At 38.2% G+C, this 27,828-nt stretch overlaps 1 protein-coding gene across 4 annotated transcripts; it reads right to left on the minus strand.

Moving 5' to 3' along the window:
• Window positions 1-632: 632 nt before the first annotated feature.
• DYNC1LI1 (dynein cytoplasmic 1 light intermediate chain 1) lies at window positions 633-27,479 on the minus strand. Of its 4 annotated transcripts, none has more exons than XM_085311806.1 (13): window positions 27,259-27,478; window positions 26,850-26,923; window positions 15,621-15,737; window positions 13,702-13,932; window positions 10,475-10,644; window positions 9,226-9,319; window positions 7,425-7,560; window positions 6,890-7,001; window positions 5,385-5,444; window positions 5,222-5,266; window positions 4,119-4,239; window positions 3,811-3,969; window positions 633-1,613 (listed from the first exon to the last, which is right to left on the minus strand). In XM_085311806.1, the coding sequence occupies exons 1-13, from the start codon at window positions 27,411-27,413 to the stop codon at window positions 1,501-1,503; spliced, it is 1,587 nt and encodes a 528-aa protein (XP_085167932.1). In that variant the 5' UTR covers window positions 27,414-27,478; the 3' UTR covers window positions 633-1,500. The 4 variants fall into 4 exon arrangements, with proteins under 4 accessions (XP_085167932.1, XP_085167935.1, XP_085167934.1 ...); XM_085311809.1 differs by lacking the exon at window positions 27,259-27,478 and adding an exon at window positions 23,022-23,119; XM_085311808.1 differs by lacking the exons at window positions 26,850-26,923; window positions 27,259-27,478 and adding exons at window positions 18,499-18,536; window positions 20,130-20,152.
• Between the last annotated feature and the right edge of the window lie 349 nt (window positions 27,480-27,828).

The following is a 27,828-nucleotide window of genomic DNA, read 5'->3' on the forward strand; positions in this document are numbered from 1 at the left end:
TGAAGGAAGAGAGGTGGTTCACCTGAACCAGCAGTTAACCCAATTTGTAAAGAACATAGGAATTTGAGGAGCAGAGTACCACCACCTTCCACATTAAAATTAACTTCAACTATTTCAGACTTCTGAAAAGTCCTGAAGAGGAGGTATAACTGTTATACTTGTTGATTAAAAAAAAATTTAAAAAAATCTCTTAAAAATCTTTCGATCAGTATATGCTTTTTACACTTACTATTGCATGGCTACCAGTAGAAAGAAGCTATAAACTTGACATAGAACAGTAGAGCRATGCTTGACATCTGTGTCCTGGAAGTTTTAACTGATGAGTACAGCTCCAACCCTGTGTGAGTAGCTATCATACAACATCCTGCAGAGTCATTGGTAGGATTCTCAGGGTTAACTGGTCAGCTTTTAAAATGCATTACAGCAGAAACCCTATGCATCCAATAAGCTAGTTTTACTGCTAGAAATAAAGAGAGCAGACTTGCATCCAATTCCTTCCAGAAGTGACATTTTAAGGAAGTTTAAACCTGGGCCGATGATATTATACACTGAGAGGTTAAAAGGTATTTTAAGGTTTTATAGACTGCATCCTTAGGTTTAACAGTAACCAAAGAAGAACACAAGGGCTTCAATGAAAGTGATTTAAATTTGAATGCAGAGAATACTTTATTAACCAATTACAGTTTTGATGACCAATTTTAAAACAACTAGTATGGGAAACAAAAAAAAGGAGGACATTAAGGCTGAGCCATATATATAGACAAATCTGGATACTGATAATCTATACATTTAACCTCTGCTTTTTATTTATACATCTTTTATTCAGTGTCTGAAATTAAATCAAGGGAGGGAAAATCAAGTTGGCCACTAATTTCAGGTCTTGCATCTAGAATCAAGTTTTTGAATTTTTTTTTTTTTTTTTTTTTTTGCAGTAAAAAAATCTCAGGGGAGATGAAACAGAGTTGCAAACATATTCCAGATGAAGTGTTCAAATATATTTGGAGTTTATTGTTGTTGTTACAGTTTTGTGCAATTTATCATTTTTTCTTCCATAAAACTCATAGATTAGCCTCTAAAGACGAGAGCTACTATTTAAGATGGTATTGAACTTGACTAACACGTCAGGAGGTCAATATAAATTAAGTGCCTGTGGTGTGTATCATTTTTCCCAATCTAAGCAACCTCTAACTTCAGAAAAAGTGGACACATTTGCAAATTTACAGAATTAAACTGAATTTTCAACAAAACCCAGAAAGAAGTTAATTTACTATTGTTGCCTGTGAACAGTAGTCCTACATGGTGTGATACTGTTTTCCATCTGTACAGTTCCTTTTTGTAAAGCTGGGCAATGCATGTGAAAGACAGACATCAACTGTTGGTGTTCTCCAGAAAAAAAAAAGAAAAAAGTTTCAGCTCTTTAGTTCCAGTCACTGAAGGAAGAGGCAGAGGCGAGTTTGAATTTATCCCAGAAAACTGAATAATTGGTTTTATTTGGTGTCTTCAAGATGCTTCACCTTCTGCAGGAGATGTAGGTGTTGTAGGAGAGACCATTTCAGGTTTTCGTGAAATTCTGTCCAGTTCTGCCTGAACATCTGTTAAAACTGGCTTCTGGCCTACAAAAGACAAGACAAAAATAAAAACCGCTTTTGCTTTAGACAAATCCTAAACATTGATATTTTACTTTTTAAGTATGTCTTCACTGTATGAAATAACAATAGCAAGCAAAAGGGAAGAGATACCAAAACACATTCTGGCATGTTTCAGATTTCTCAAAGCAATTTCCCTGATCATATATTAGTTGTCAGTACATTTTTATGCCTTATATTGGTTCTTCATACAGAAAAGCACAGTAAAGGTTAGCAGTTTTGAATATTTCTACAGAGTTTCCTGTACCAGCTGTGTTTTAAAGTAATTCTGAACCTAAATCAGGTGACACTAAACCTTGAGAATCAGTTTCACATATTGCTGGTCAGCATAAAGCTGACATCACTGCCTGTGCATGTGCACACACACACAGAGGTGGCATATCCCTTTCTCTTCTCATACACTTACTTCCTCACCAACTTGGAATGGCACAAGCATTTATGCAGTCATGCTGTGACCTGATTCAAGTTTAAACACACTGTTTTTTCCACTAGGAAACTTTGAACTCTTATTCCCCAGTCAGGGTTTCTATCCTCTTCTACAAACACATGTTCTGTCACAGGAATGGAGAAGAAGATGCAGAAGAAGACAGCACAAGACTTCAAGGTATACACTATTACAAGCATTATAAGCATGTACTTTTTTTTCCAGGCTATAAAGGAAAATTTTGACACCTGGGTAGTTTTAGCAAGGTCCACTACAGCCTTTCTGAAGGTACAGCTACTGGGAACCACCCATACAGCTGAATGTACTGTGCTGTTCTTCAGATCATTTAAAAGTGGCTAGCATCATATCAGAAGCAAAACCAGTTAAGATTACAGCTTATAAGCACAGAAATTTCCCATAATTGCCACAAGGAAAATAATTCTGAAATCTCAAACCATTGTCTTAACAGCCAATTTTCAGATAAGTGAGTTTTATAGTCACTAAGTACAATAGTACTGAGGAAGGTGTTAAGCCCACATAAGACAAACTTTCTTTGATTTACAACAATTCATTGAAAGGCTAGTCCTCTGCCACATTAAACTGGCCTTACCCTAATTCTTGTTGCAGAATAGGGAAAATTCTGAAGGCATTTTCCTCCTTAATATTAATTCTGTTCTTAAAATTTCTGCCATGGCCCTGGATACAACCACTCTTCCAGAGTTCTATCTCCATTTCACTGGCATCCCCCAAACCAAGGCCACTCCCCACAAGATTTTTCAGCAGCTACTCTCTCCATCTCACGCTGAATCAGCTACATTCATTCAAACAGTCTCTGTAAGCTATTCAACCTAGTCCTGCTGAATTTGCCTGCAGCAGGTTAGGAAGTACTTGCATACTTTGTTCAGCCAGCTGAGCTTTGCAAAAAAAAAAAAAAAAAAAAAAAAAAAAAAAAAAAAAAAAAAAAAAAAAAGATTCAAGTGTTAGTATACACAAAATGTTAGTGGGAAACCAAGCGTTTCTTCTTTTTTATATGAAAGTAAACACTAACATCAAGTACAAGTGAGACAACCATTCCCACTTAAATGCAGCATTACTCTTGAAGGTGGGAGCAGTGTCAGTATACATGTTCAGGATATATGTTCTTAAAGTAGAAATATTTTGCTCCAAAATAATGAGAAGCCCAGAAGAGTCTTGCATTTAGCTTTAAAGCAGTCACTATTACACATTTCAGATGAATAGTGAATACTAATGATATAACATAAAAAAAAAAAGCTATCAATAGAAAAATATGTAAGTAGTTTTACTTGCTGTCAAAGTCAATCAAATCTTTTATCCCATAGTTAGATCACTAACAAATAATAAAAAAAAATCTTAACACTGACAATATCGCTAAAAATACAATAAAAAAAAAAATCAACTTCATTTCAAGTCCCAATGTATCTGACTAGTAAAAAAATGGCCTATACTGTAAGTCATTAATGGGCATGGCGAGACAGGAAAAAAGAAAAAGGGGAAATCACATAGACACAATTCCAACTTGAACAGCCATATAAAAGGTTTTCTTTAATCCTCTGAGAGCCACAAGAAAGGCAGAACTAATAACATTGTGAAAACAAAAACAAGCAAAACCCRTATCCAATAAGACAACCAATTAAATATATTCACACTGCTGATAATCTGTATTAATAGAAATGATGTATCACTCAAGTTATGAATTGACTTTTTAATCGTTAGTCATACCTGACTTTTTTGCTGACGGTGGTAAATTGCTGCCAGCACCTCCAGTGCCACCTCCTCCAGGACTGCTGCCAACACCACCAGGGCCACCAGGGGAACCAGTTTTTTTACTCAGCAGACTATTGAAGAAGTTAGCCAGGACTCCTTCACTAGTAGCTCCAGCTATAAGAGGAGATTAAAAACCACAACACACTTTTGAAATATATACTGGCCTTATGTGTCAGTTAATCTAAGTAAGCATATTAAAGCAAGCAGGCAAAAGCAGCTATTTTACTTCCCAACTGTATTTGTCCCCTTACAAGAAAAAGTACCTTTCATATTGGGATCAATTTTTTTGGACCCAGTAGGGATAGGTGTAACACTGGCAACATTTGATGTTACAGATCTATTTGGTGTCCTAGGAGACCCTCCAGGAACTCTTGGTGAGGCATCCTATGCAAAAGGAAAAAACAAGACCCCCAAAATTGAAGTAGTCAAACTTCTATAGAATTAAAATCATGCTACGTAAGAGCACATGAAATGAAGCATTTTGCTTCTCACAGTTCAATCTGTTTATGATAATGTAGCATCCCATGCAATTGAAATGATGCAAGACTGATTTTACTGATTGTATATGGATTTTTCCCATGGATTTCACTTGCACAACATTACAAATGTTGACTTTAGCCCAACAGCCAAAGCACTGCTGAAGCTTTTCATTTCACCTCTGTGAGAAACTTGAAAATACCTTCTGTTGCTCAGTAGTGCCTCTGATTGTAATGAAAACTGCACGGACTGGATCAGAGGAACTACATCAAGTGTCTTAGAAAGAAAATACATACCACTAGCATCGTGGAAAGGATTAAAAGCAAACTGTGAGAAAAGCATTACTTACTACTTCAAAGATAAGTCATGTTTCTGCAAAATCGCAAATCATCAAAAAAGAAAAAGCCACCTTTGTAAGATCACATGCTCCCCATTAAACTCGTGTTACTTTTTAGTTATTTAATTTATATTTTAAATACATTATTTAAATGTAGCTGATGCCATGCTTTTCATTTGAGCTCAATTTTATGCTGGAGTCTAATATTCTTAGAGCAGCACTGCCTGATTTAGGACATACAACTGACCAGGGCAATTCAGCTGACACACGTCAGCTCCCTGACACACGTTTGGGACAGAAGGAGTAGTTAGCTAGATGCTTAGATTCATTCTAGCGTATGGGAAGTAAAGCATGACATTTAGCCATTAATGCCAATATAAGCAGTTATGCCTAGCTGGGAAGAAGTATCATCATTTCAGAGCAGTGTAAGATGCAGACTTGGTTTAAAATAAATAAACAAATAAATAAAAATAAAATTWAAAAAAAACCCGAAACAAACATATGAAAATGAATCATTTTCATGTGATGAGATTTAAAATTCTTATTACTAACCACTGGCCTTCCTGCAGCAGTAGGTGGTTGTTTCGCCAACTGTGACTGCAGAAGTAAATAAAAAAATAGTTAGATAGTACAAATTTGGTTTTTACATTCTTTAAACAAGACTTGTTAAGTGAAATAGCGGCTGCTTGTTTTGTTTCTATGCACAGAAAATTACCTGCTGCTTCATAAGAAACACTTGGTCATCTTCTGCTACAATTTCTTTTTCATGAACAAACTGCAATATAAAAACATTAACATTGTTTTGACTTTAAAAAAAAGCATTTGCCTTTTATATCTCTTGATAAATACGACTAAGGCATTCAATAATGAAACAACTGTTGTCTGCAGYCAACATAGTATTTTATGTATTTCCTGCATTTTTAAGACTGCTACATTAGGACTCCATTTAAGTCTTAATTTCTAACTAACTAGAATGATCATTAAATCCTTCTACCTGGTTGATTTAAGGTTCTAAATGTCCTTGTGGAAAGACCCATTAAATATAAATTAAAAAAAAAAAAAAAAAGGAATGAAGTGAGCGGTTACAAGGCATATTCAAAGGGTCTCAGGAGCTGTAGGAAATACTTAGTTTAACAGGCATTTAAAGCATCTGATATAAATTTAAGTCTCTTTTCATAGACACACACACACGCACTCACTCCATTGCAGCATGCTTATATGTCTCTGAGCTTAGCTTAGCCTATGCTTGGTAGGTATTATTTTATGGGTAACTATGGCAAAAGTGATTCTTCACCTGCATCATTATACTGGTACATTAACTGTCAGACATTTTGGATTCCAGTTCTGTGTATCAAATCACACACACTCTCTTCCAAGTAAGCCCACTACAAAACAAACTAACAAGTCTTGCCACAGTAAGTGGAAATATCAATATAAAAATTTATAATCCAGGCCTGAAGCTTAAGCATGTAAAAAAAGTTAGTTGCATTTTCCTTGGCACCTTAGAATTTTGTATACTACTTTAGTTTTTATTTCTCCCTAAAAGGGCTACAGAAAGGACATAGTATTGKTTTTCTCAAATTGAAAATTACAAGTCAGTCCCAAATTCAAAAACTACAGATATTTTCCTTCAATAACTTTTCCACACATGGCTCCATTGCTGCTGTCACTTTATTCAACAACCCCGCATATGTTTTCAGGTAGTTCTGTGAGTCTTTTACAAGTATGAAAGAGAATACGCTGAATGCACGTAGAACCTGTTTTAACATGCCTACTTTTACACTGTCTCAAGCTTTGTGTTTCCATAACAGAGTATTTAAAAATAAGGAAAAATCATGAAGTTATTCATAATTCAGAGCATAAGGAAGTGTTCTTAAAAAGACCAGATCACCCATGACCAACAGTTAAATGACACTTGGACTTTTCTATACTGAGTATGCATTAAGATAAAAACAAGTGCATTTATAGTCTTGAACATTGTAATAGTGCCAGAAGATGACACTGTGTAAGSTGAAGAAAAGCTATACAGAACACAAATACACACAATGATTTTCTGGTAATTTAAGAAGAAATTGGAGAAGACAAAATAAGCAAAACACACAAAGTTGTGATAAATGGGAAGCAAAGACATAAAGCACTCCAAAAACTGACAGGTAAATAAAAATGTTGAATGCCAAAACATAAGCAAAATTACTTTTATTTTAAAACATGTCAATTTACCTTCCTCACTGGTGGCTTTGTTATGATATCTTCAAAACTGTCTTCCACTTTTAGTGTCTGAAAGTTCTCATGCAATATTCCTATCTTCTTGTCATTATCCCAACCTGCAGGACTATATAGAGAATCATTTGGCTTTAAATTCTATTTGTACTTCAGGTTATCCTTGTGAGCAATCCCAATTTGCACGGAGCTGAAAGCCAGGAAAGCCGTAATAACTTTCCTTCTTCCATGCAAGCTGGTTTTTGACTAGCATAGCTAGTTAGAGATTGCGGGTTGTTCCCTGTGATATAGAAGAGAAATGTCTTCTGGTTTAACATTTCTCTTTATGGTAGTGAGTATTTGCAATCTTGATCCACTGGCACTCACCAAACCCCGAGTCTGTTCCTCATGAGGATGTTACATTGAACTTTAACAAGTGTAAACAAAAAATGGCCTCTATGCTGTTTAGTCTTACACAAGTACACTGTGTAGCCATATATACTTAGTAAACACTTAGTATACTTAGTACTTAGTTATAAGTACTTAGATAACTTACATAAATACTGCATCTTTTTCCACAACAACAGCTGGAACATTGAAAGGAAATCCATATAATTTCTGGACTATATATTTATATACTAAATCAATGTTTTTGTTTTCCTTTACTGAAGTGTAAATTAGTGCTGCCCCATCTGAATAAACTTGTTAAAGAAAACTCAGTTTTGTGGTTAGTAAGAGATAGTAGAATGCCCCCCCCCCCCTTTTTCTCTGCTTATTTTAAAGGATATCAACTTTATAAAACTTAAAGAGAGAACACAAAGTGAATTAGGTCAAAAAACTTCTAAAACTTAATTTTGAAGCAAGTTATTCCATAGCTTATTTTTTTTCCGGGATTTATTTTAGGTCAACTCATCTTTTGCTTCTACAGGCTGCTCTGTTTCAAAGTACGCAGTACCAATGTCTTATGTCTTCATAATGTACCTTATGTCTTCAAAACTGTTCTGCTTTTATTGTCTGAAAGGTTTCATGAAGTATTCCTATCTCTTATCATTATCCCGTCTTGCAGGACTAGATAGAGATGTCATACAGATACTCCAGCATTAACACTAGTAACTTTAAAAATRCCAAACAGGCTCTTGCTTCCTCTCCTCAGTATTTAAATTAGAGTAGCAAGCTCATACACATTACACGGCAACCTCCTTTATTATCAAATGAAGGTAAACCAGTTGTATTGCGTATCAGTTCAAGTTACTAGAAGACCAAGAGAGTGCTTGCTACTCTGACATGGGTCAATATCAAAATAATACTGCTTATGCAAAAGCTTAATAGAAGCAACCAGGGAAGTTTAAAATAGTATCTACCGGAGATTATAATATGCCAAAAACACTAACTTATTTCTATATATGCAATTCAAATTCAGAAAGAGAAAAGTTATCTAACAGGGTATGATTCACATTCAGCAACGATTTGAGTAACTCCAATTTGTGTACTGGGTATACTGCTACCTGTGAGTAATTCTTGTTAGTCTTCCCTATTCTTTCTCTGCTTGGCAAACCTTATAATAATCACCCATCATTTCATTTTGAAAAATGAGGAGTTTGAAGGTTTTTGAAGGAAGCGCCACCTCAGAACTAAACTGAGGCCTCAGGTTCTTGAGCTAACTTTTTATTTGTCAACTATTGTCTTTGCAATGATATTTAAGATCCCCTTTCCCACAGCATAAATGATGGTTGCACAATGTAGACATCCTACTGGCATCTAAACTCTAGATCTTAGCTTTTCTAGTTAAGTATTAAGCTGTTTATTGCATGCTTCCTTAAACAAGGAAATTTAGGAACAATAGCACTATGTCAGCTATGCACACTGTCTCTACCCAAGCAAAGAAAAGCCAGTGGGTCTTTCCCACAGCAATTTGTACTTCCTTCCTTCATCGCATTATCTTGCGGAATTCTTACTGAAGAGAGACTAAGTATTCAGGTTGAAAAAAATAACATACCTTACATTTATCTGAAGCATGATCATAGTTAAGTAAGTTGTCCTGTTGTTACTATTTCAGAAAACTTTAGCTAAGCCTTGCTGATTTGGGAATTGCCTCTTAATACGGAAATAAAAAAAAAGTAAAGAAATTGATTGTAAGGGCACATGTTAAGACTTGCAGCTCCATCAAAGAGTTAATAGCACTCAAAAGGAAAAAAGGAAAAGTTACATTCAACATTGTCTGCAGAGGGTAACTGAACCAGACTTCCTAATACAGTGAAGGAATTTAGCGTACTTTGGTACAAATATCCCTTTAAACTGGTCATAACTAAATCTCTGCATTAATGTCTTTATTATCCTTATGAAGTGTTAAAGGATACATTGTAAGCAAAACCGTCGGATATGTGACTGAATGAAGTCGAAGTGTTCATCCCTGTAGTCATGCTCTTTTTCCAGAACACTGATAGCATCACACTGTCAAGTCAAACAAAATTAGCTTTCAGTTATCACTGAAGCAGCAGTGCTGCTACACCTCCTGTTTACAACTGGGGGAAGGGAAGAAGGGGGGAAAAGGACAGAATAAAAATCTGCTGAGAGAGTTTAGAAGTAAAACTGAACAAGTAACTCAAACTAATATATAGCTTGATATACGTATACTGTGGTCAGCATTAAAGTGGGAATTAAATTGATTGCAATTTTATTCACTTCTCTGTCTTCCCCTTACGCCCTTCCCCCCACACTATGAGATAACCCAAAGTCTCTGTTGAAGATTGACATATTGAACGAGAACAGCATTCTCTGCATGATGCTTCTGCAAACTGTGGTATTATAGGACAGTCTTTTTGGCCAGTGACTACCTAGCCCTTTGCAAAGAAAGCCAAAAGCAAGAAATGCAGAAGCAGCAAAAAATGGTGGGGGAAGGTGCACACAATAGGGCAAGAGGGATAGAAGGCCAGCAAGTGAGAGTAGAAGTGCTTGAGTGTAGCAAATGAGAGGGTTAGTCTTGCAGTAAAGAAACAGCACTTGTGTCAAGAGGCTTCATTCTTTCACTGTGGGCCAGCAAAGGCTGCAGATGCAGTATGCTTGATGCCCAAGCGAACCGAAGAGCCAGAAAGAGAGATTCACAAGGGAACTACACCACTTTTTCTTTGGGCCAGGAATACTGTTACATATCTAACAAATCAAAATAGATCATAGAAGCATCCTAAGAATTAAGGAAAGTTAGTAGAGAAACATTTTACTAATCAGAACCCTCAAATATAGTCATCTTCAGAGAAAGATCAGAAATATTTAAAAAGTAAAATCCAAAATACTGGATGTGGAAAAAGAAGATTTAGCAGACTAAGGCATATCTAGTTACTTACTGACTAGCTCACTTCTGTGAGCAAAACTAGGTCTGAGGTATTCCTCAATTCCCTGCAAATTGCTATGACTGCAGGAAAAACTACTCCAAATTAATACACAAGTAGGGTTTTCAGAAGATAGGCAAACTTTAACACTGAACACTTAAGAATTTTTATCCAAGGTATTCAGAATGACTTAAGAACCACCTGCTTCCCACCCCAAATCCACAATTGACAGAGTTCCTTAAACAAAATATACAAAAAAACCCTAAAACATGAAACAAACCTTTGTACAAACTACTACTACTGGAATGCCTAAGTTACATGTTAGTGTATCTGCACCCAGGGGTAAAATCACACTGTCATCTTTGTCTTCCTGTAATGAAGTATTTCTTCTCTGTGGAGAAGCTGGAAAATCCTCGCCTGGTTCTATATATTCCTGGAAGTCTCTTACCACTGAAAGTAAAAAAAGTTGTATTAAAAGAGCAGCTACTATATTATTTCAACAATGATTTCCACTGCCATTGATCTCTAGTACTGTTTATTGTATTGTACTTCTGCTTCTTTATGTTGAAAAGAATTGAATATGCCTTGAATGCTGCCTGTTTGTTTTGTGCAGCACAAGAGAGAGCTCATAAATCTAAGATCTTTGTCAGCAGGTACATGATCAGAGGAAAAGAGGGTCAATGTAAGGATGTTAACCCAATTGCATTTTAATCATTGTAGAACAACTAGGCAGTTGCTATCAGCTATTATTACTTTATATGTCTCCTAAAGAAAATCAATTTTCTTGTGTTCTTCTTGGTACAATTAATGGAACAGGTTGTTAGAATAAACAGAAGCAAGCTTCACAGAGTGCTCGGCTGCTACCTTACACCAGTTTGACCTAAAAAACCCCTGTGTCTACACTTCCCTTTCCCTCTGTACAATGAATCTACAGTAGTAACAAAGAAATACAGAATATACAAGTGTTATTTAATAGCTTTCAGCAGCAACAGCATATCTGTTACGCAGTGGTAAGCAAATGGTAACCTCTATTATTTTAGCATATAAACATATTATTAAACACCATATTTAATATTAGGTGTGCTTTTACAATAGATCAGATATTACTTTAAAATTTAGCAAGAGTAAGTTAAAATACAACAAGAATTAGAAACAAAGATAAGGCTACAAGTGTAACTCTTGTTAGGTTCCAATGCATATACCCAAGCCTCTAATTACATGGTCATATACTATTCCTGCAGTCAAAGACGCAGCAGTATGCATCAAATGCCTTTCCACTCACATTTCCTGTCCCACACAGCAGAATCAACATCTGATCTGAGAACACCACTGATTATTTTTCCCATGAGTAGCACAGMCTGATTCAGCTAAAAACTCAGGCAGCAAAACAATTTAGCTGAATTGCGCACACTAGTGGCTAATTYCTTCAGTACATTCTCATTGCTTTTTCTGATCTGTGTTAATGCTTCCCTTCCTTCTCTGAACTGATTGGAGGCCTTTGAGCTCACATCTAGAAAAGCACTAGCTGAATCAACAGGGAAAGAYCTATTTCAACAACCTGAAGAAAAAGGGTTATTAGGCCAAGATTATTCAACTTCTGTACAGATTTCAGAGTTTACAACAACAGAAAAYTTTATTTAAATACAGATTAGCATCTCTACCTCAACAGTCAGTTCATGAACCCTCTGAAAGCCTCCTAAATTGATAAAATTAACTGCAGAATTCTCACAGAGGTATGCTAGCCATGCAAGGGAGGCTTTCCCCCAGAGCATCCTATCTGTTCTAGGATAGTCACATACTACTTAAAAAAAAAAAAAAAAAAAAAACCCACACAAAATACTCCAGTGGAGTCCCAAAATTGCCACTGCATGTCTATAACAGTTTTTCCTACAAATAGGGAAAGAAGAAAAAAGGAGGAAGAATCATAGAATGGTAAGGCTGGAAGGGACCTCTGGAGATCATCTAGTCCAACCCTCAGCACAGCCCCATACAGGGACTGAACCTACGACCTTGGCATTAGCAGCACCACGCTCTAACCGACTGAGCTAAACCTGACCCCRAAGACTGTATTCCAGAGTCTTTCAGCTGTAATAGACTACATCAATTTCAGGTCTTCCTAGAGGCACAATGGAAGTGAGCAGGCCATGAGATACAGCAGAATTCAAAAATAGGAAGATCGATCCTATCCCCCAGGAACAGCTGCTGTTCCTCCCCTAACACTTCCCCCGTGCCAGTTTCAGTCCTCACAGGGTCTGTCTTTGAGTGGAGTTAAGTTGCTAGAACTGGAAGGTAAACCCAGAAAAACACCTCCAGAAAACCACATCCACAAATCTTTCATAGATTTCAAACTTGTTAGCAAGTTCAGTCAGCTCACAGGAGCCTCTCACGAGSACTGAGGCTGACAAAAGGATAGAGCAGGACCATGCAGCCTAAGTCARGCGAGCAAGATTTCTCTCCCCTTTTGGCAGTCGCAAGCTGCTGTTAGCGTAGCCATGCATGGAGCCACACCATAGGAGATCCAGAACAAAAACTTCTTCCAACTTGTATCCGGATTGTATCCAGGGCTTCTATTATAACTCCCACACGGACCACCAGTATCCGTAGGAATTAGGCTAGATGACAAAAGAGCTCAAGATGGTAGATTAAACCTTTGAGTAGCTGTTACTCTTGTCTTAATCTATCATTTGAGTTTTACGGATTTTCTAGAATCTCACTATYCTATTCATTCAGTCAGCAAAGGCACTAAAGTAACAGCTAAACATGACTTGATAACAAAGAAATTGCTTCCTTGGTACTTCCATACTTCCATTCAGTAAAATCATATCCTGAAATTGGTTTTGGGTGTGGGTGTATGTTTTAAGATGGGGGGTGGGGGTGGGGAGAAGACCACAGACACACACACAGAGAACCCAAAGCTGCTGCTCTCCTAAGCAAGTTATTCTAGAGGAAGGTAAGATCCTCAAGGATAAGACTCCCCTTACAAAGATCCATCTTAAAAGAACAGCCACAAAAAACAGGAAAAAAAAATTCCAGAGTATCTACAACTAATACCATATGGGCTATTTTAATCACAGCTACAACTTGCATTTCTGACAAAGCTATTCAGCAATTTGGCAGTGAGTTGCTTAAAAATGTCCCAGTTCAAGAGCAACTTCAGCCTTATAAACAAAGTTAAATCATGCTATTTGATCTAGAAACACAGCCTTCCCAAACACTCTTTCTTGAAATAATTCAAGGGGAGGCAAATGGAAGAGACTGATGTTATGACTGAGATTAGTACCCCCAGGGAAAAAAATGGCTGTCCAAAATTAACCCAGAGCTACCACATCTTTAAGTTCATGTAAGTACTTGAGACTTATCTGAAAAATGACTGGGATATCTCCAACACTCAGTTTTAAATCACATTTCCAAAGCATGAAAGAGACTGCAATGGAGAGGTTAAATGGTGCRGAAAGCCTTAAGCATATTTGGTTTCAGCAGGTTCCTACCTATTTGCAGAATACTCACACTTTTGTTCCATTTCTTTCATTTCTTCAGGAGGAATTTTTAACTTGTCAATATGCTCTCTTACAACACTTGCCCATTTTTGTAAAGAATCCAGTGCAGTCCAAGGCCTAGACATATCTACTACCAGCATAACCAAAGTGTCCTTTAGAGAGCTTGCCTCCATTGCAAATTTAAGAAGACCTTTATGATACAGGTCACCATCCAAGATCCATACATTACATCTTGTTTGATCTACAATGAAATGAGAAAAGGAGCCTTATTCAAAATTGTGCRCTACATAACATATTAAATCTTTACTAAACATGTAAAATACAAGACGACATGTYATTATAAGTTAAATGAACAGATACATAACAAGACAGCAAATTGCAGTTTGTGGAAACCCCCTTCTTCCTCTCCCAAGCCCTGAAATTTAAAGAACTTAGATTAATGGCTGATAACTGAAGATCTTAAACACATTATCTGAAAGCAAACATCAAAATACAGATTTTGGAAATACTGAATGTTATCTTCTTCATTTTAGAGAGGGAKATTCCTCTCCCCCTCCCTAAAAATGCCCCTTGAGGGTAACGGGGTGGTACAGAGGGAAATTAAGCAAATTCAACCATCTCTTCTCAGTTCTAGAGCTGCTCAACCCTCAAGGATGGCTATTTCCCCTGCAAAACTCCAACACGATAAGCCTATATTCCCCTTAAAGAACAGTGTGCATCCTGGCCCTTCAGAAAACTTGTGTAGAATTGCATATTTTTGTATCAAAATTTAATAGCTTAGATGGAAAGTTATCAGGCAAAAAAGTTACTCATGGCTAGTCCTTCCAATCTGAAAAAGAAACCCAACCACCATGCAGCTAGACTGCTCCACTGTTTCTCCCCACAAAACACCGTATTCATATATTCAGAGACACTTCCATTGTGAATGACAAGCTGCCTTCAGATTAGGGGCTTGGGGTTTTTTAAGCTTATTGCAAGAGTGCTGGGGAACACATTTAAAACAAAAACCCCAGTCCTGTTAACTCTGTCAAGTCATCTTCAAGACCAAAAAACATAGAAGTCAGGAAAGCAGATGATTTTGGGCAGGGGAAAGAAAAACAAAAACAAAAAAAAAATAGCATCAGGAAAGGCTGTCCTCTTCTGCTTGTCCTTTTACCTATATTTGTTCTTTTAAAGTGGACAAGAAATCTCATTTCCCCCCCCCCCAGCTCCCAGTATGTCCTTATTCACACCCTATTCCCTCTAAGCATTGCCTCTAGATAATTCATTGTACCTCTACAGTGCCTGGTCATACTCTTCCCCTGTCCCCTATATACAAGCATCAGCTACACATTCCATCACACAGGTATTTTGAGTCTGGATCTTAAACATCTTTTAACCTTGTAGCTATGAGCCAATTCAAGCCAGCAAAACAACAGCTTCTCCTTCAAATTCTGTTTCACCTCTTCTGCCCTTTATCTCTTTTACCACTGTATGTTTTCCAACCCATCAGTCCCTTACATGTAGTGTTGCACATTCTCCCTGCTTTCACCAAGACAAAGGTTCCTCTGTATGCCCACTAAGATAAATACTTACTATAGTWACGGAGATACCAGATAAGAGCCTAGATATATTTTCCTTTAGGCTTAACAAAGGTAYTTCTGTCAAGCATCAATTTAGAATGGCGCAGCTAAGATTGTTTTTCTGTTTTTTTTCAACCTATTCACTGGCTTCTCACCTCCTCTATCACTTCAGTGGTTATTCATGATATCTACTAAAGGTTGATTAGAATGAGAAACCTAAAGACCTCCTCATGACAAATCTTTCATAGACTAAGCTGAATTCCTGCAAGTAATCTAGAAAGTAAGATATCACACTCATTCTAAATATCACGCTACTGAACTATTACTTTCAAACTGCTTTAAAATATTACTGCAACTACAAACTTACCATCTCGATCTTCATCATGCACATTTAAATACAAATACTCCATTCCTCTTCCTTTTTTGTATTCTTCTATTCCTTGAATTTTTCCTATTAAGCTAGTTTTACCTGCTCCATCTTCACCTGGAGAGACAGAAAGTTAAATATCACTCAATCTTTAATCAAAGTTATATACTAAAACCCACTTAGGACAAGAAGGGAGCAGTGTACTAACAGGGTGACTGAGTTTATTAGTCACGAAATATAGAGGGCTTTGCCCAACTCATTTATTTGTTCAAAACACATGCCTCCTCTTCAAATTGTATTTCTAAGTAGTTATGAATGCAAGAAAGGTTCTTATACATGCTTAAAAGATATCCCAAGAAGTAGTTAAGCATTTCACAAAATTTTAGTCTTTTGCCTACAACAGAAAYGGTAACAAAATTCTAAAATGGAGTTCAAGTCATGATAAACTCATTGTACAATCAGAAGAATACTATTTAAAACTCTCATATCAAATGGCATGGAATGCTAGGCCAAGTAACACACATCATTTCCTCACTCTTGTAAAGGTTAGTTTCTATGAATCTTTTCTCTTCTACAACTTTAAAGAAGCTTTAAAAAGATCAGGCAAACAGCAAGCCATTGTTTTACATTCTGACCCARATTTGTGGGGTACACATAAAATGGTAAACCTACAATCCAGATCCATTCATCCCGCCTATCCCCCCCACTCCAAAAGGAGTCTGGATAACTAGCGAACCTCATAGCATTAGTAGTGTAATCAGTTAGCTCAACTACTGCCAGAGACTCTTCAAGAAGAATTTCTATTTCTAGGCGTATGTCCTGGAGCTGGAGAACTTCCTATGCCATTTTATAGTTTACAGGAGTAATCAAGCTGAATTTGGACATTAGGCAATGTTTTGCCATTAATTTGTATGTTGGGRAGGGCAAGAAAAGATGGGCACATATCAGTTAAGACTGATAGTTAGTTCTTCGAAATCATTCTCAGGTTATAAAGTTWAGGATAAAATCAGTTTTGTGTGAAGTGCCTGTCCAATTTCATGTCAAAAAACATTTTTTTCCAAAGCCTCTCTTGCACAGGGAAAGTATAAACACTTGTTTGACTATGTATAGTGGGGGAGGGGAGTTCAAGGACAGTCATTTTCACTGATACACTTAATGTAGTTTTTCCTGTAATAGGTGATGATCACGATCTTCTAGATAAGATCAYGGCTACATTAGAAAGACTGCAGATACAGTCACATAATTTTATGTACTCAACACATTCCCAAAATTACTGCATGAAGTCTCCAATTTAGAGTTTGAATTTAGGTTCAGCTTTGATTAATATCCTGGAASATAACAGAAAGAAGACTATTACTGTGAGTAGCACAGAGGATTTCACTCAATAGAATGAAAAGGTGTTAAAAAACAAAAACAGAACAAAAATCCCTGACAAATAAGACTGCAACTGACATTTAAGATCCAGTTAAGTATACAGAAGTTAAGAAGTTTTATTATTTACTGTTCAACACTCAGCATTTTCTAGGTCCTTAATTTTATTAAATCTARATGCATCTGATTATAGGTGATTTTAAGTACACATTAGAAAAGAGGACTGTTTTTCATTCGTACACCAAGATTTTCTTCCTCTGAGAACGTTCTCTTTTAAATAGAAGTTCCACCAAAGTGGTTAAGAATTCAAGCTCTTCCACTATAGATGAATTACAATACCTCCCCTACCCCCATTAAAGTACTTATCCAGGCTTCCTAAAATTTGTCATCTACAAATAAACATAGAGACTTTACTAAGAGCAGCTGCACTGGTATGTTACACTGCTGGAATTGCTATTACTTTTGCCAACATTTTCTGTATGATTCATCCTATTATTTTTGAAGAGGCAACTTCAATTCATTTGTACTAGCAGAAAAGGTAAGACAACACAAAACTTGTTATTCTTTTTTAAAAGAGGAGTTGCACTTAACAGCTTTCCCAGTTTCTCAACAAAGCCAACCTCTGGCCATGTACTAGTTTGTTCACATAGGTAGTAATAAGGATTACAGCTTGTTACATTGGGAAAGTTTAGCATCTGCAAAATGCATCTTCCAGGTCCTAACAAAGGCAGCTGCAACTTAGGTAGGAGACATCTCYGATTTTGTCACGTTTAGAACTTTCCATAAGGTACATGTAAGCAGTCTAAACTGAAAACTAATGMTAATATCTATGCAACTTTATTGTTCAAAAGGATCCATGCAGCACAACATAGACAAGCTTGACATACACATCCAACAAGCCCCTTATCATGGCTGCATGTTGTGTGATTTTTTTCCCCCTTACTTTCAGAAGCCTAAAGTAAACTGAAGTTCAGTGCTGCTATGGTAATTTCTCAAGACAAAATGACAGYTGGAATCCTATTTTACTTATAAAGTCTTCCAGTAATTATCTTCAGAGCCCACATAGAAAGAAGTATTACCAGTATAGCATAAAACAAGTTTATTTGATATTAAGTTAGTACCTTTGGTCCATATGYACACAGTAGTCAGCTTTCTGTCATGGAATTAATTTTGATCTCCCYTACGAACAGAACTCTACTACCTTCTCCTTAGCAAATATCCATCCATTCAAAATGCCAAGATCAGATAGGTGGATCTCTGACAYGTGTTATAACGAGTTACTACTCTCAAAGAATAGTCATCATTCATTAAAAAGTCAGAATAATCCATTAATGGGATTTTCTAGGGTTCAGTATCATTTTCATTAATAACTCAGATAAATGAATGGGGAATAGTAAAGTTTGCAGATGATAGCAGAGAAGTTAAAAGCTCTGTGAAGACTGCTATTGACAAATGGTCCAAAACAAGCAAGCATTGACCTGTGTAGTCTATGAATAGGACTACTCACCTGCAAGGGCACAAGACAGCTGCCTAGCCAGATGTGCTCTATTTCACAGGAGTTCCAGTTATCAAAAGATTCACAAGCCAAATTGGAGCCAGTAGGATGGTATTATGGAAACAGATGACAAAGTAAAAACAGAAGCATTGCATACATGACATAAGGACTTCCTCCTTTTCACCAATTAAGTCTCAGCTGAAATACCATACTGACTTCGGAAAACTCATTTTAAAATAAGCGAAGTAAATAAGTTACATAAAGTCTAGATAAAAGAGACATTGGGATAGAAATCCCAGAGACACAGGAATAAAAATATCCCTTGGCCGTTTCTTTACCCCTAACTGTCTGACAACCAAATTAATCGTCAGCTTTTATGCATAAACTCAAGCAWAGCATTTCTGATACAGAATTCTTGACACAGAATTGTTAGTTTAGTATAAGTAATAAAACCTAGAGAATAAACAGCAGCCTTTAAACATGTATGAATGGTATCTTACTCTAAGCGGACAAAGAGTATTTGGTTTAAGTTGTGGAGAATATGAAAATTAGAGCAGGAATATGTAACCACAGTTATGAACTAGAACCTCTATCACTTCAAATTAGGAAGAAACATTCATCATAAGAAGTGACAAATAGCTGGTTGTGTCTTTGGACAAAAGACCACCCTAAGACTTGAAAGTCCATCTACCTCTTCTCCCCTCCCTCTTTTTTTTTAATTTACAGTTTTCACCATGTTGCACATACCCTTTGACAGCTACAAATCAGATATTTGCATCCTTATTATTCTGTTTTTTATTTTGAAGATTTTAGGTAGTTAAGCACTGGAAAAGCCAACATGTTTTGAATGTATCAAATTATATATTTGATATAATATAATCAAACATATATGCACAGGGCATCTGAAGTGATGAACCCCAAGATATTMAAGCATATTTAACTTTCATGTTGTCTGTGGATATCTCTTAASTACTGCTTTTGCCTACTGTTTATTTCAAACAAAAAAGGAACACTGTGATCCAGAAAATCACTTTTCCCTCCCAAAGCTCTGCTAAAAGAATACATAAAAGAGAGCCTCATGCACATAAGAGTCCTCATCATCCTCCTCTTCCCCCTAGAATTCCAGGAGAGAAAAATTCTTTGGCTTTTTCTTTACTCTGAACTGCCTGACCCCTCAGCTTTTACRCATAAACTCAAGGCAAAGCATTTCTGATGCACAATTCTTGACATAATGCTATGCTAGTCTGCAATTCTAAGTAGATCAATGCAAATTCAAGATTTTGCATCCTGCTWTTTAAAGTAGCATTCAGTAAAAAGATTTACTACTCAAAAAAAAAGAATCTGCTTAAGCACAGTATTTCATCATTTTGGAGACAAAACATTAAATTTCATACTCAATTAAACAAAGGCCATTCACTTTTTGTTCCCATACAGCTACACTTTATTCCTTTGATACGCTCATTAAGTTTAGTTTTGTACTTTTCATAGCTTCTCTGTCCAAGGTGCTATTTTGGCTACAAACTGAAGCTTGATCAGAGTCCTTCTCATTTCCTGGCCTCACAGAGATACAAGAAACTATAACACACCTCTCTGCCTGGCCTCCTCCCTTCTCACCCATTTCATTTTCTGCTCAGTAGATATACCTTAGCATTCTTCTAGAATACAGGATTAGCAGAGCAGGCACCCATAGAAGGAAAGGATGAGCAGTGAGATGAATGAGTCGCCTACTGTGAACACAGGCAAGCCATGAACCTACATAAACTGGTCAACCATCAACTATGWAATCAGTTAAGAGAACTTGGACTCTAGATTAGAGAGATGCAAGTTACTTTGAACATAATTGAAAAACTATCTTTTTTATATAGGCCTTAAAGCTCAGCTTCTTTAAACTTTCAATTAAAGATTTTTAAATTAAGAATATTTACTACTCATGCTATTTTCATATTTCTTTAAGATGAAAACAGAAATAGATTTTCATGTTTTAAAAAAACATTTTTAAAAGACATCTTCTAGCTCTCACATAGGTCTGTACATGCAACAATCATACATACAACCTGCACAGTAGCTTTGACTTTGTTCTTGTCTGTTTAAACGCTATAAAATACATAATATAAAAAGCCAAAGCAGCAAGAGGTGAACATTTCTTTTACGTCAGCATTGTCTGTCTGTTCCTCTGTCGATAGGGACTCGGATTTTGTTAAACAACAGTTTGAAAAAGCCATGGATGTTGTGTGTGACTAGAACCCTCTGGGGTGCCTTTGAGGTTGGTTTAAACAAAACAAAGCAGCCCCCACACACATGACAGGTCATTTAAAATCCAGTTTGATACTGTAATTATGCAAGTCATTTCTAGGAAAACAAAAGAAAAACAAAACACGTTCAAACAAGGTCAAGCAAAACTACAGATAACAGTCCTAATTAACCTCTTCCCCTCAAAAAAACATCTGCTCGTTTGTGAACTAGCTGTATACTTTTCTAAACAAAGACAGGTCCTGGATATAACAATTCAAAATACTCACTAATATATTTCTAGTAATAATAAAAAGAAACCATTATCTTATTAGAGAACAAAGCAACCTCACAAATATAATAGAACAAAGTCCAATAGAGTCAGCAGAYCTGAACTTCAGTTATCAAACAAGGCAAAGAAACACCCCAAAAAATCACAAAGTGATCTTCATTCCTCATTATGTGSAATGTCTTGATACATTGACTAGTGGAGTTGTAACAGTAGCATTAATCATCATCTCACTAGAATCCAGGGCACAAGTACWATAGCACTATATAGAAAACTTTTCACAAGCACAGACTAATAACTGCTTTTCTCACAGATTCACATCAGCTTAATAGACTTCTTTATATATACTGTACTAATTGAAACATACCTTTTGCAGAATAAGATCAAAATATGCCAAATTTAGTTTGCTTTCAGGAAACTGAAGAACAAAATTACATTGATTAGATTCTTCTCTAGAATCCCTCAAAAATAATACGCAAGTTAAGAATACGTAGGTCATATGAAGTCATCAAATAACTAGCCACTAAAGTAGAATTTACTTGTTAAACAAACAAGCATTGTGTATCCTCTTCCTCCTGACTAAGTTAGTTTTACTCCACTTAATACACCTTTCCTCATGTATTAATCATCTGTTTGGGGATTTTTTTTTTGGGGTGACATGGAAAAATTAAACACTATTGGGAAGCACTTTAATTGCSCTACTACTTTATAACATGATAAAAAGTAGATCTTTGACAAACTGCWCCAGTATGCCTTCAGTGAAGTCCTGTAACACAAAAACACGTGGCCCAACTTTGAAACCAGATATAGCAGTAACACTGTTACTTGGGCTTGGAAGAAAGGAAAGYAAAGCATTGCAGAGAAATCAACAACAAATCTAAGCAGTGTGCAGTTCTAATGAAAATTTACTCCTTTAACTCAGCATTAAATCATCCAATATGTTTCACCCAGATTCACTACCAAAATAGAATAACCCCAGACAACTATTCAGATGTCCCTCAGATCTGTACTCCTGCCCCTCACCTCCCTGCAGAATACAGAAACACAACAATACCTTTCACTGTTCCTCACCTTTGGCACTATTTTAGAGGTAGATCCAGCAATCAGCAGCACCTCTGGTGAAGCAGAGACAAGTTAAACGTAACTCAAAAAAAATCAGATTTTCCCATGCTGTTCTGACTAAGTAGGGCTTACTACACAGCATTCATTTACTTCTGCCTTTCTGGAATTGTATTACAGCAGGAAGGTCACCATCAAGAAGTACTCCATAGAATTAAAAAAAAAAAAAAAGTAGTTGCGTATTTAAAAAAAAAAGTAGTTGCGTATTTAAAAAAAAAAGTAGTTGCGTATTTAAAAAAAAGTAGTTGCAAAACAAGCAATTAGAATGTTATCTATAACCCTTATATTTTACAGAAATAAATCTATTGGCAATTAATTCCTGCAATGACTGAATGAAGTGCATATCCTTCACTTGCAATAAGAATTTCAAAGTATTACAAAAAAAAGTGTTGTTTCAAGGTCAACATCCTAGCAAAACAATTAACACTTTATAATATAATTCTGTTGACTGAAATAAAACCTGGTTTACGCTTGGAAGAATTTTATTGCATGTAGATGGTGAAGAAGTTGCAAGTTTAGATTTGGAAGGGGGGAAAAAAAGGAAAAAGCTTTCTGACTTAATTTCTTCAATGTTAGAGAATCAAGAAGCATTTGAGATGAACAGTCAGGATAGTATCAACAAGCAGCATTTCATCAGATATAAAGATGAAGTGATCACAGAGAAAGATTTTCAGCTATTTCAATAGAAAAAAATAGAAATCTGTGCTCATCACTAAAATCAAGCAAGCAAATTTTATGTTGATTTGATATACTCTCATGACACAAGATTGTGTATTAACTTAGTTTAAGTTCACTATCATTCATGGGTCCACCAAAAGAAAGCATCAGATTAAAACAGCTTAAGTATCAATTTTCTACAATAGTCATTCCCAATACATGTACACACAGAAAAGTGTACCTGTAAATTAGCTGTAGACTGTGGAACCCTCTTCTCAAGCCTCCTGACAGCCACTGGACAGGAGCAGAGCTCCAAGATTCAAACAAACAGGCCTGGCCCTGCAAAGTGAGATGTCTGGGGTAAAGAGAAAATGTGGACACAAGGCAGTTGAACACTCTCACTGCCCACTACACTCAAAGCCTCTATTAAATGGGGTAAATACAGAAAACCAAAACTCTAATGATTCAGTAGAAGCATAAATGTGCAACACAAACACTTCGAGTCAGGAGTACGTGTCACTGGTTTGACATCATTAGAATTGCAGGCAAAGAACTGTACTATGCTTCAGAGACAGAGGAATGTACAAAACACAAAGCCAGACAGAAAGCAGCTATTCAGTTCACTTGCAAGCCAGGGAGCCTGTTTTCTTGTACATCCTGGAATGACTCCGAACATTACTGCTTGAACGCATGCTGCAATTCATTGAATAAGCGATTGGTCTGGATCTCTGAATTCAAGACTTCATATAGTCTACAACACTATGAATTTCATCCATACAACAAYAACCTAGAATAGTGACTTCCTAGCTGTTCCCTCTACTGTACTTGCTGGTTCAGGTAGAATTACAGTGGGAAGGGAATGAACAAGAGAGTTCTCAGTTGTAAGCATCACCCTTATCACACTCAGAAAGTACTGATGTTTACTAAAATCTCCTCTGATCAGTTAGTTACTTTTAYTACACAAGTGAACAGAGGAGTCCAGGAGAAGGGACCCTCCCTCCTCCCTGACACACATTCCTTTGGTATCTGCAGAAAGTAGCTAGAAATGACACTAAGAACAACCAATTTCCTTATGATTAAGGAAGCAGGGATACCTTATGTTTTCTCCTGTCATAATTTACTAAATGAGGCAGCTCCAGTCACTTACAGAACTGCTTAGAAATAAGAACATACTTGCTATAGAGAAACATTTAAGAAAACTTGCATTTTTATCATTGTTCCTACAGTAACAGAGAAATGCTTCTACAGTACATGCATTGCCAATTAAAGTTCAAAGCCTCCATGGGAAAACAAGCATGTAGACATTTCTCAAAGTGAAACACTTTTGGAGAAGTACAACTATACTTTAGCCATACATGCTTTTTTGGCCGATTTTGAACAGAATTACCATTATTATACGCTAATCCCCACTCTGCAAGACACTGCATTGTATCTAGAGATTAGAGATTAGCATTTGGCAATATGAGTAAGGAAGCTTCACAAAAAGCCAACTATAACTGTGTTCATGGATAAAACATGTGCTTCTAAATAATAGATTTTTTACAGCTATTCCTACCACAGTTCCCTTCAGTTATTTCTGCAATGTCTTGAACCATTTTCCATGTTTTTAAAAATGAGATGTTAATACAGCTAGAAATAAATACTGAAATGGCAGAATTAGAAAACCAGACAACCTGATTCCCAGAAAAACTAGGCACGCAAGTATATACAGCRTTTGGAAAAAAACTAGATGTTGCAGGCAAATTAAAGAACTTGTCCTGGCAAACAAAGAAACACTAAAAGGTTGTTTGGGTGGGAGGGGGGGAGGTGCATTGTGTCAGAAGTAAGACATCACTCATTATTGATATGTAATGCTTCATCTGGGAGTTTCTAACCAATAAACTGTTTATACTTGAACTTGCCTATCAATACATGAGTAAAAAGCATCAAGACTCTGGTCAGCTTTATGTCCCCCACTTTAAAGTATTTGAGACATGGCAAAACTGAAGATAGTCACAACAAGGAGCAGTCAGTTCATATTAGCAACAAAAGCTAGTACAAAGCTATTTAAGGGAAGAAAGCTTAAAAATAGAAGAAATGAGAGACAATGGAGAAACTGCAAACATGATGGCTTGAGAACTTTGAAGAGACAGAACTTCATGTACTAGAAACCTGAAGCTATCTAATATGGAATACACAAGACCTCWCCCTTGCCAGGGCCAATATGCTTCRGGGACAGCATCCTGGCCTGCAGCTGAACATGCAAGTTTAATATACAGGTTAAATATTCTCACAAAGAACACAACCATAGTTCTCATTGTCCAGTCCTCAGATCTGATGCTCTTTTTCAAAAATACAAGTGAAAGATTTTTTGATTGTGGCCTTTCAGAAATCAGGAGTCTTAAAGAATTAAGAATTATTCTATAAATCCACGCATCTTGYAAATACATATACACACGCACACACACYGTTCTTAAAGTGTTACATTAATCTATAAGCTCTGCATAAAGAGTAGTTGATACATAACAGATCAAACTTCACAAAGTAAGTTAGCACTTGAAAACATCCTATAACCCCTCTCTGGTTCTAAAGGATGCACAGTCTCCAGTTCTTGAGTATAAAGGATTGCCAGTATCCCATGTGCTAGAGAGAAACAAACAAGAATATGATCTATTTGTTAAGGATCACACTTTGAAGAAGAATTTTCCAAATTCAGCAAGGACAGTTGTCAAGTTTACTTGCAAAGGATCATTTAAAGTGCTGCCAGTTGTCACAATAATTTTCCTTTAAGATCAACAGGACTTCCATTCATGATCTTTTGCTTAATTACATGATCCAGAACACAACAAATTAGGAGTAGCAAGTCCTGTATGGGGTTCTCTGGACCATCCCATCATCCTTACATGCTTTCTCTTCCATATTGTATTCTAAGCCATCACCTTACTCTTTAACAGGAAGACAAAGATCACAGTAATTGCTTTAGGATTACAGAGAAGAATGGGGGGGGGTGTGGGAAACCTTGAAAAACCTCAAGATATTTCAGGAAGACTATACAGCAGACAAATCATATTATGCATAAACTGGAGTCCACATGATCTTACTGAGTTTCAATCATGTTTCCTAGCGCTCATACACAGGTCTTTTCAGGAATGRGGAGGTTGGAAAAGGAGAGAAGAAACAGCTAGTGAATAAATTCATCCACTCACACTTACTGGACTGCCTACTTGCTGCTGATAGTTAGTATTTAGTAGTCTTTCAGCCCCCCAAAATCTGAGTGCCTATTTTCCCTCCTCACCCTAAAAGTTCTTAATTTTGCTTGACATTAATATAATTTCTCTTCTTTCTTTCAGCACTATGAATAATAGCTGGTTCTCATTATTCCCCCATCAGATTCCCATTCTGTAACTTCTAATCCTTGCCAAATGCAAGGTTGGACTAAAGCACTGGGTGGAGATAACAGAACACAGTGAAAGCCAGCAGCAGTAAATGATGCCRCCGTTGCTGCACAACTTGCTGATGATATTACTGCTGACAAGCTCAGCGCATGTGGGCAGGACACAACCAACACGCCTCCAACAACAGTACACCCCTCCCTCCGGCCAACAGGCAGCAGCTGTCATTCATACTGCCAGAGCCAGGGAAGTAATTTCTGTGTTTGTATGACACACCATAAGGACCAGCAAGCACCTCTGGTTGCAAGAACAAGGGAGTTCTCAGAAAATGCTGGAGGAACCTCACACACCCCAGAGCCTACACTCATTGAGCCAAAAAGACAATTAAAAAAAAAAAAAACTCTCAAAGCCATATTTACCTAAGAAACTATGGGTAGGTAGAGTGGGAAGCATGAGTGCCACGGCAAGGTACTTAAAGCATTTCAGGGATAACCTTATACCCTATGCAATACAAAACAAAAATRTTACATGGGAGAAGCAGCGAGAGGGTTAACCCAGCACCTTGCCACCATCAAAACCCCTCCCTTCCTTCGGGCACTAAACAAAAGAAGCTCCAGATGCCCAAGAGAGGGTTGAGAGCAAGCCTGCATGCACCAGGGAGGAGGGGAAGGAGAACGGGCTCAGGATGCTTTTCTCACCCAGCAGGAGGACGTTCTTTCCCGAAGGAAGCTTCGACCTGGAGCGTGTGGACACCTCGCTGAGGATGCAGGACCTGGCGTGGAGAAACGACAGCGCTGGGGATGGGGGGGGAAGGAGGGGCGGCGGCGGTGGGGTCCGGCTTCCTCCCGCCCCCTCTCCACGCTCACCGCCTCCCGCGGGGGGAAAGGGGGCCGCGGGGGCAGGGCAGGAGCTGACAAGAGGGAGGCGCCCTCCCCTCGCCCCCGCATCACCGAGAGCGGCTGAAAGCCCCAGCGGGAGCGGGGGGCGCTTGGGCAGCCTCCTCCCTTCCCTTCCCCTCCCCTCCGCGAGGCAACGGGCAACGCTCCGAGGGCGGCAACGGCCGCCGCGCGCCCCAGTGCCCGGCCGCGGGGCGGGGCGGGCAGTTACCAGAGGTTCTGCCCATCGTCCTCCTCGCCGCCCGCCCGCAGCTCCGCGTTGTTGTTCGTCGTGGCCGTAGCAGCGGAAGAAGAAAAAGCGACAGCGGAGCCGAGCCCGGGCGAAGCGGAGCCGAAGGAGCCGGCTCTGCCCGCCGCCGCCGCCATCTTCGCTGCCGCCTCCCCGAGACGCGGAGCGGGCGGCGGCGCCGCGGCTGCTGACAGGAACCCGGATGTGGGGAGGGGGGCGGGGCCGGGCGCCGGCAGGGGGCGGGGCTCCGGGGCGCGCGCAGGGGGCGCGCAACCGCCGCCCGCCAACCGCCGCCCCTGAGGGGACCCAACGGTCCGCCCCGCCGGCCTTCGCCGTGCCAAACACCGGAGCGCTCCGAGCGAGAGGTGTGGCGGGCAAACAGGTGCCCTTCCTCTGGGCTGTCTCCGCCGCCGGCCTCCGCCCCACGGGCAGCGCCTCTGTACCCCGGCGGGGCGGGGCGCCTGGCGCCCGCGCTCCTGCGGGTTGCCGGTGCCACGCAGCGCGGTGGCGGCGGTGCCGCTGCTCCGCACCCAGCGCAAGCCCCCAGGGAAG

Source organism: Rhea americana, unplaced genomic scaffold (genome assembly GCF_003343005.1).
Source record: "Rhea americana isolate MKP2758 unplaced genomic scaffold, rheAme1 scaffold_35, whole genome shotgun sequence".
Taxonomy (NCBI): Eukaryota; Metazoa; Chordata; class Aves; order Rheiformes; family Rheidae; genus Rhea; species Rhea americana.

Excerpts from the sequence above, each read along its gene's own strand:
- DYNC1LI1 (XM_085311806.1), bottom strand. The coding sequence starts at position 27,413 with ATGGCGGCGGCGGCGGGCAGAGCCGGCTCCTTCGGCTCCGCTTCGCCC. Across the intron at positions 26,924-27,258 it reads GACGATGGGCAGAACCTCTG|GTCCTGCATCCTCAGCGAGG; the intron begins GTAACTGCCCGC and ends TCTCCACGCCAG. Across the intron at positions 10,645-13,701 it reads GAAAGAAATGGAACAAAAGT|TGGTAAGAGACTTCCAGGAA; the intron begins GTGAGTATTCTG and ends TTTTACTTTCAG.